Raw genomic sequence first — 9,776 nt, forward strand, 5'->3', positions numbered from 1 at the left:
CTATTCAGAGTCCTTAAGGATGAGCACCAAATACCCTTTATAATCATTCTATGACCCCTTTAACCCCACTCTACTGCCCGAGCCCATAAAATGGTAGCCCACTGCCTCCCACCGGGATGGGTTTAATGCTCTGTACTTGTGACAGTGAAATGACAATAAAAAAACACTAGAAATAATTAAAAAAATCTTACTCCACTAGATTAACGTGGTCACTAACCTGTGTTTTCTTTCTGCAGAGTGTCCTGTGATAGACGCCCTAGCCAATCCGCCAGTTCTTAATAAACGCTTTTTGAGTAATCCCACTGTCTGTCTTGCCTGAATACTGGATCCACTGATCTGAGTGATGACATCCAGTTTAGATGTATCTTGGTCCAAAGCTCAGTAATAAGTCTTATACATAATTTGCAGTGAGACTTAAACACCTCTGTTTCCAGGCGCTCTCTCTCTCCAGTTTAACTAAGTTTGAGCTTTTTTGGAGAGAAGAAAAGTTGCAGTATCTACATGTGTAAAGCTGGATCTAAAATTAAGGAGAGCTGACCTACTCTTTAGGGCACCTTTGCTGATTTCTATTTTAACAAATACATTTAAAAAATCCAAGTAAGGCTCTACTTTGTGTTGCTCTACCATATTTAAACAGAACCTTCATGTTATGTGAAAAACTTACATTAGATGTCTATGAATTATTTTACTATAATTCAATGAAATAGTAATATCTAATGCTATTTTTTTTCTCTCCTTAGAAGCGAAAATCTGTCATCTCTTAAGGAAGTTAAAACAGAAGCATCTATGATGGACAACGATTACTCCCTCCATTAGAAACAAGGAGTCTCATGTTACAAATTAGGAGACAATCTGTAACTAACATTTTACCATTTTAAAATCCACATGTGCAACATGAGCACTGAATCCTTGTGGATCACATCATACCATTTAAAAGGCAGCAATGTAAGCATGTTCCAAAGCTCATCACCCCCACAGCCTTCCCCTCGACCTCCTACTGTCATTTTTATTGTTGTTGCTACTGTGTCTCAGTGTTTATATTGTTTTACTTACAGTACAACTGCAGCTATGAATTCTATCTCTCACCTCCATCCTCTCCCTGTTGTGGCCAAAGCCTATTGTTCTTTTAGGAGTTACCACAAAGGAATATAATTGTTTTATAGATATTATGAATGACCTCGAGTGTTTGATTGATATTTTATAGGTTAGGAAATTTGTTTGTGAAGGAAACTGTGAAAACACTCAAGACACTCATGAAAACAATAAAGTTTATAACAATGTAAGTTGAAAAAAGATAATGTAAATTGAAAAAGTTGCTGCAAGAAACTGTAATTTCTGATGTATTATTGACCTCTAGTGGTTGGCTTAGGAAGTGATTTGAAAATAAGCAAGGAATGTGGGATTTTGTGTTTGTTTTCAGAATAGACAGAAGTAAGCTGATTTATTCCATACAATTACTCTATGATTGAAGAAAATAAAGCTTTTATACAATACCTGCTAATTTCTCAAGAAGAGTCTTGCAGGGAGTTTTGACTCTTAAACTTAACCAACGAAATATTGTGGACGGGATCACTGATTAATGGTTTTATTGTCAAAGCAAAGACATCCATGCTTGGCCATTGATAAAAAATGAGTTCATTATATGATTGTGAAAAGAAAACTTGCAAACAATTCCACTTTTAATTAAACAATTTGACAGACACATAACAGAGGCAATCAAATGCAATACAAGCTTGAAATGGTTAGTAGAACTATATAGATAGGCAAAATGTGCTGTTAAAAAAATCACATCACACTTTCACACTTAGACAATCAGGGATGATTGTAGCAAAGTAACTTAATTTAGACCTGTATTCAAAATATTGTTGTTTTTTTGTTCTAATTTTCCAGTCCTTATGGAGATTCAGAAAAGCTGAGCTTAAAAGTCTTCTCATTTTTTCTCAATAGGTGCGTCATCCCTTGTCGACGGGAATATCTCAATTTCCTTGATGATTCGTTTGGCAATGGTGTCATTGTTTGCTGAGACCATTCTTCGAGACATCAAATCGAATGGTCCTCCTAGATTTAAAACAAAGCTGTTGTTAAATAGTGCTGAGATTATCAATTAGAAATCCGCAAAATTCAAACAGCGGTTTTAGTAGAAAGCTATAAAAGTAAACATACCGTCAACATCCAGAAGGATTCCTCCAGCTTCTTGGACTATAACGGCTCCAGCTGCAATATCCCAGCAGTGGATCCCAATTTCAAAGAAGGCCTCAACTGCCCCAGTTGCCACTAGACACATGTTGGTGGCAGCTGTTCCTGACCCTCGGAGCCTTCAAGACAGAAGATAGGAAAAATAATTCTATTTAGTATGAAAAGTAAAACAACAATAATTAATAGGCTAAGATCTTGGGTGAAAAAAAATGACACGTTAATGTTAAATCTAATGAAAGATAAATGTATATATAAGTTTGAGCATGTGCATGTGTGTGTAATTAGGTAACGTTTAAACAAATTGGGATCATACTGTAGTTACCAGTAATATATTTTTTTATAAATATCTTTATATTTGTTAACTCTAATGATTTTATTACCTCCTTTATTCAGGCTCATTACTTTAATTTAAAGATGTGAACTTCACAATATAAAAATTGAAAATAGCTGCAAAAAGCTAGATAGCTTAATCTAAATACCCTTTCGAACAAAAACTTAACTTTAATTTACTTTATCAGTGTTACTTTACTACTTTAGTCAGCTGTTTCTTTTTTTTCTTATTGTACTTATAACCATTTAACAGTTAAAAACTTAATCCCAAGTTAAGATAGACTGTTAATATTCTTTATCATGATTATTGATTGGTGTATGTGTAGCTTGTCAGTTTATGTATATGACATTTAAATTCAAATTAGCATTTAGTTCATGTATACTATGTACAGTTAAAAACAAATACTTTATAGTTATAGTCATTGGTTTAACAAAGAAAACGCTTTTCTTCATTTTTCTTCCTGTTAAGGAAGAGTTTTTCTTCCCTCTGTCACTACATGCATGCTTGGTATAGGAGATTTCAACCCAGTTGCTACACTCACTACATGCTCATCCAGGAAAACTGAATCCAACGAGTCAATTATTGGATTTAATCTGTTTTTTCTTGCTGTATGTGTCTTGACGATTTCATTGAATTTACTCTACAAAGTTCCACAACATTAAATGTGTTGTGATGTGCTTTTATATTTATTGAGCTGATTTGATTTTAGATCTGTATATGAAATGTTGGAGAACGAAAAGAGAACAGCAAAATACACCTTGAGCGTAGTTTGATGTCTGATTAATTGATGAAAAAGAATTGATGATACAAATTAGAGATAAAACTTGAACACTTCTTTGATTTTTCGTTATCATTTTGGTTTTTTAAAGCCATGCATGGTTTACTTATTGTGAACTACTAACACTGTCATAACAGGATGTAAACCATGTCATTTGTCTTTGTTTAGACTATTAAAGAAGAAAAATGCATTTGTACTATAACATTACCCTCCATAGTTCATCTTCATTTAACTATTTTTATTTCCAAATAGGATACTGTACACTTAGAAGCATTTGAATTTTAAAAGCTCAGAAGCATAAATGTCAAATGACTCATTTTATATCATGTACAGATATATTCATTCTTAGCCTTGATGTGTCTTAGTGTTTAGAGTTGATTTCTTGGTGTTACTCTCGTTACTACTAACAGAAAAACTTTGAATAGCCCTGTTTTTAGGTCCATTGTTGTATTCCATGGAAAGTTTTACTGCGTAGCTTTACTTCATGGTAAATGAGGGTCTTTAATGCAACGATATCAGGGAATACATGTCTTTAGATTGTAGTAAAGTACATAGACATATCCAACTTACCCATGAACTGGGATGCAGAGGATCCTTTTCATAGTGGAAAAGATTTTGGTCACTTTCTCTGGACTCCTATCAGTTCCATGCTCAGAAATGATAATAGACTTGTGGATATCTAAAACAACAAAAACCAAATGGGTTTTACATGTTGTTTTTTGTGTAGAATGCAAATTGAAATAATTAAATGTGAATTATTATTTTACCTTTTACATCAGACACTTGAATGGGTTCATCGTTACAGAATGCCCCCTTTCCTTTCCTCGCTTTATACATTTTGTCCTCCAAGCAGCTGTACACCACACCAAACTCCAACTAGAAACAAACTCAATATTAAATCTCATATTAAGGATTAAGGGGTATGAAGTTTAAGTTTTTTTTGTACTTACTTGTTTATTCACAGCAAAGGCTATAGAAACTGCCACAAATGGGAATCTGAAAGTACAAAGCATTATGTTATTGATAATGGGCCATTATAATGCTATAAAAGAATTAAACACCACCGGTAATTGGCTGTTAAAAGACAAAACTATATTGTCTTTTATCTATTTTTTTTAATTCGGTCTGGCTTGTTAAATGATATATTCTAGTGTTAAGTTAATTAAATTGAATTCTTTTTTTTCCATCATTAAATGTATGAATTTGAGAAATGGAATTTGACCATCCCTAACCCTTTTAACTGCTTCCCACATTTGCCTTTTTCAAACACAAAAGACAAAATTCAAGGTTTTCTTTTTTTACTAATCATTGGCCTTCATTGACTTTTTTTTGCCCTCCTTTTATAAAAAGGTAATCTGGCGAAGATATGAGTCTAAGAGCCAAGAGTTAGACTTTTTGTTAGAGTTAGAAAAATTAATGAAGTGAAAATTAAAGTTTTAAAAACTAAACATATGTCAAATGCAATTAATTGCAAAAAAGAAATACTTAGTAGTTCATTTCAACTCTTATCTCTCATGTTTTATTGCCAAGATTTGTGTTTTTTAAGCAAATAATTGCCAAATAAGAGCATTCATGATATTAAAAGTGCTCAACTGCCATCTTACCCGTGCACAAAGTTGGTGGTGCCATCTACTGGGTCGATGATCCAAGTTGGTTTGTCAGTCAAGATGCATGGCTCACCCTTTGCAACAGACTCTTCCCCAATAAAACTGCAACACAGAGAATTCAGGGGGTTGACATTAAATAAAGGATCTTACATTATAGCTAGCAGCCACTGTTAAACCAATATGTTTCTATGCATTGCTCACCAGTGGGTGCCTTCTCCAAATTCCTTCTTCAAAGACCCAATAATGATTTTCTCCACCCTTTCATCAGTCTTGGTGACAAGGTCCACAGTAGAGCTCTTGGTCATGACTCTTATTTCACTCTCACCAGCTTTTCGAATTTCCTAATTGTAGAAATTATTAATAGAAATGAATTACCCATAATGCATCCCATACTAAAACAATATGGATTATTTATTGTTGCTGCATTTGAAGAGAAGTAAGAAGGAAGAAGCTGTACCTCTCCCGCCTTTCTGGCCACTGCAACTGCAAAGTCATAAGCCCTTTGCCACGGGTCCTCCATTTTATTTCTGCTACGGTTTTGTTGAGAAGAGTCTGTAAAATAAAACAATAGCTGTAAAATTTCAACAACAAAAGCATCCAATAAAACAATGGCCATGATTTGGACAAGATGCAAATAGGGTTTAATGTATGTAAAAATATGCCTGTAAAAAGAATTAATAGTGACTGAAGCTCTGAGGTGAGTCAAACATGACCACAGCATCCCCACATTCCCGCCACACGGTTGGCACACCTTCATTACAGCATCACTTATTATGAAAGACTTTGCCTTTGCGTCAGAATCTGCCTGCATTGTTCTAACGCAGAACCACAAGCTAAGATTGCAACATGTGTGTTGAAATATGTTATTCCAATCTTTTTAAATTAGATCTAACAATAAAACACGGTGAAATATAAATCGGACATAGTATTCATAGCTTTATCCTATGGTCGCTGCCTTATTAGAGTTCAAATGGAAGGACAGCGACCTTAGTGACCCCACACACGTTGATTGTTGGTGTTGCCTCTGCTAAGTGGTGGTGTAGTTTGTTTTCTGAGCCTGCATGTCCTCAGCAGGATTGGATTAGCTTAGCGTTTCAAGTTTGATCCACATTTAGATTTTATTTTTATTTTTCCCTCTGGCATCTGGGAAGGAATGCAGTCCCCAGATGCTCCTAGAAGGAACAGTCTCTGTGATTAATAATGGTCATATCAGTGTAGCAAGTCGAATTTCCTGTCCTCTCTTCTTTCATTTATAATTTGGCAACTGGTGAGTCAAACGACATTGATAATTTTGTTCTAAATATTATAAGCAATCACCATCAAATGAATTTAAAAATCTATTTCAAAGATTAAGTAACAAGATAAAAGTTGAGGTAATTTGCTGCAAGGCTTCATTTATGAACTTGCTGAACCCCCCAGAGCAGTTCATCATTTAAATTAACCTTGCTGAAATAGTGAAAGAAAAACTCACCTTGGGGAGAGGATTCGCTGCCAGGTAAGCCTTCAGGTTCTAGTGCAGCTTCTTTGGAAGCTACAAACCCTTAAATTGACTCACCCTAAAGATGAGGCAAGCCAAAAAGCTGGCATGACGAGGTGGGGAAAAGTACTAGACCCGCCCTCCAGTAGGTTCATTCTCATCGGCCCAGAGGAAAAAAACAGCTTTCTGTCCTCACAAAGGCAGGCCTGCAACAGCATGATGCCCCATTCCCTCTTAGCTGAGAGCACCTGGGGTTGAGTAAGAAAGTGGAAAAATTTCAGCGAGTGTTCCTCTAAGTAGTGGACGTGAAAAAGGAAGACACACCCGAATTCACACAATTCAATTCAGCAGCTGATATGATTGTTTATTAAATAATGAGCAGATTCCTGAAGGTTGATGTCACAACATGTTTCAGAGTGCAAAAAAATGTATATGTTTAACCTTCAAAAAGTGTTCATCCTCTTGAAATTGTCCACTTTTTAATGGGGTTTTAATATAAAAAGACCAACACAAAGTAGCCGTAGGTTATGAAGTGCATCAGCCTGATTTGTCAGTTTACCAATGACAGAGAAGCTGGTTGGACTTCATCAGGAAAACCTGTTGGTTTTAGATGATTCCATGGCTGAATGACAGCATATTAATGGATATCAATGGTCTAGTCAAAGTCCATATCCAAGCCCAATTAAAGGTTAGGGGTAGGAAATACTTTTGGCAAGTATGGACTCATCCCTTCACTATCTTCAGGTTTCTGCACATCACCCTCAGCAAAATATCACAATGATTATGATGATGGCAGCAAAATAAAGCGGTGATGATTCTCTACATCTTTAACAATCCCAGTTTCTAAACATGTAAAGCTGGCGGAGCTGCCCCAAAATTATTTTACTTGTCATTTGAATAAAAAGGTGGATCCACTTTTTAGAGGAATCCTTTTTATTTGATTATTAAAATGATCCTGTATTCTTGTCGTTTAAAATTCTGATATGACAGACTGCGGTTTACATGAAAAAGTGAAAAAGAAAAAAGTTCACAGTGATCTGAGTACTTTTTTCAAGGCGCTGCATTCTGACAAATAAACCTGCTGACGGTTTTATGCATCCTGACAGCTTTCCGGCTCTGTTCCCTTTCATTGTTCCCAGGGTTGGAAAACAGTTTGAAAGGTCCCCTTGTGAGCCAATGTTGAATCTGTGTCTATTTCTCAGTGAGCCTCCAGGAAACTCTTGGCATCATTTTCACAAACCGATTTGATTTTTATACAGAGATTCTAAAATTCAGACCCTGCTTTTGTATGAATCTCAGTTCCTACAAAACAAGGAAATAACCGCAATTAAGCAAAGCAGCAACCCCACCTTTGAAGCAAGACAATAGTAATGGTTAGTCAAGGAAGGTATTTACTTAAGTTTTCTTTTTTTTCCAAGTAGTGACATAGTTTGCATTCATAGAGTGAAATGCTTGTCTCACTTTAGTCCTCGGGGACCAGAGTCTGCTTTCTGACTCATCAGGCTTTCCCTGAAGCTGCAAACAATCAAACAAAGTCAAACTTTGCTATAGGACATGTCACTTCATTTGTTTTGAATGCTGCATGTCTGAGAACATTCATTTAGCATTTTCCTTTTGCTTTTACCAATTAATTCTGCATAGTTTTTGTGCATATGCTTTAAAACAGGAGGGAATGCATCACTGTCTGATTTTCAGTGTGTCTGAGTCAGAAAAGGCAGGACCCAACACGTTCTGACATAAGGTTTAATGCTGCCACACCTTACATTGCTCTGCTTCATGGGTGTCGCAACATGTTAAACCCATGTCTGCTGTTTTACTGTGCATGTTTTCATGGTAACGGCAGGAAAGGGCCTGCATCACACCCCTCCCACAGGAAGTTCTACAGCTGATCTCTAGTTTCATTGGCAGCAAAGCTGGCAAAAAACTGCAGATCCGTCCTCGTAAACAAGACCCAGATCAACGGAAAACCCTAATGCACCGTCTGCAGCTGAAATAAACAAACTGGTGTTAGATTAAGCAGATCACTGTGTGTTATCATTGTCGAAAGTTTTGTTTGAGAGGAGAGGGGAAAAGCAGCAGGGGAGGCGGTGTCACCCTGTTGTCCCTGTTGTGCACCACATATAAGAGTCTCTGAAACGTTGAGCGGCATGCCGAGGGGAAGTGATGGGACAAGCAAAACAAATGCATCAGTCCTGCCGTCTCCGTGGCAGCTCTGTTATGAATAATTTATCCAGGATGACGGATGTTTTGGATGTTTGGTTCCCCAGGATCACAGCTGCAAAATTGAGGCACTGAAATGATGGTAGGAAACCGCTGAAGGTCAGCGGTTCACTCTGAGAGATAGTCTCAGAAACCCTGATGAGTTATTTAACACAAAGTTCCGCCGCTGATGGGACTTTCTAGAAGTTCTTCTAGGGCATAACGTGAACCTCAGCAGACTGACTTAACGAGAGTAAGGCCTTTTATTTCACCAGCCAACTCTCTGTGGGCTGCGACAGGAAAATGAAGCACTTCAAAGTGACCTCAACACTCAACAGTCAGTTGCATCAGTCCGCCAACAATCCCAATGACGGACAGTGACTGTTTCAATTTACATGATCTATTACATAACAGTCAGCAGTTACATGGTAACACAATGTTCCCGCACAACCTTAGACTTCTGCAATAAGTCTGAGCAACAATACTTAACATGTTAACCGAACAGCATTCTTGAGTAAAACCATCTTTTTGCAACACTTTTAACTATTTTTTTTTAACTACTGTTGGGAAAATCTTATATATCTTTGTGCCTGATGAGCTAAAATCATTGTAATGTATATAATCCAAAGTAAATTACCAATCAGCCGACAGTTGATGCATATAAATCATACTTGGATGCATGGATGGGTTGCTGGTCGTGTTCGTAAATGAGTGAGTAAAGTTTGCCTATATGTGCCAATCTAGAGATGCAGAGCTGAGAGGGGTCCAACACAGATGTAGGTCAGCAAATGAAGCACAGGAGCATTCATGTTGTAACTGAAAACATTTTCTGTGTGTAAAACCAACAACAAGTACTCCTAGCAGTTTATGTACGTATGTGTACAGATGGTGTTTGTCCAACCTTTGTGACAAAAATGAGGAGGCTGACATCTCAAACTTGAATGCAAATTAAGTGACAGTCCCTGTTTATACACACCTCATTATACAAATATTTGGCTGTTATTATTTTAGCCTCTTGTCAGCCATTTTATAAAATACCTCAATCTGCTTTTGTTTCTACTTATGGTTAAGAACATCCTACATTGGCATACTTGGTGTACCGTTTTTTTTAATGTAAGGTAATCCTGTAAAAGCTTTGGCATCTGCTATTAAAGCATTTTTCTCCTTTTTTATTTCAAGACTTAATTG

At 36.6% G+C, this 9,776-nt stretch overlaps 1 protein-coding gene across 1 annotated transcript; it reads right to left on the reverse strand.

The window, feature by feature from the left end:
• Positions 1-1,591: 1,591 nt before the first annotated feature.
• LOC107085451 (inositol monophosphatase 1-like) lies at positions 1,592-6,633 on the reverse strand. Its single transcript, XM_015375763.1, has 9 exons — positions 6,384-6,633; positions 5,370-5,464; positions 5,114-5,253; positions 4,910-5,014; positions 4,256-4,301; positions 4,073-4,181; positions 3,876-3,984; positions 2,164-2,315; positions 1,592-2,058 (listed from the first exon to the last, which is right to left on the reverse strand). The coding sequence occupies exons 2-9, from the start codon at positions 5,430-5,432 to the stop codon at positions 1,931-1,933; spliced, it is 852 nt and encodes a 283-aa protein (XP_015231249.1). The 5' UTR covers positions 5,433-5,464; positions 6,384-6,633; the 3' UTR covers positions 1,592-1,930.
• Between the last annotated feature and the right edge of the window lie 3,143 nt (positions 6,634-9,776).

This window comes from Cyprinodon variegatus, unplaced genomic scaffold (genome assembly GCF_000732505.1).
Source record: "Cyprinodon variegatus isolate N-32 unplaced genomic scaffold, C_variegatus-1.0 Scaffold125, whole genome shotgun sequence".
Classification (NCBI taxonomy): Eukaryota; Metazoa; Chordata; class Actinopteri; order Cyprinodontiformes; family Cyprinodontidae; genus Cyprinodon; species Cyprinodon variegatus.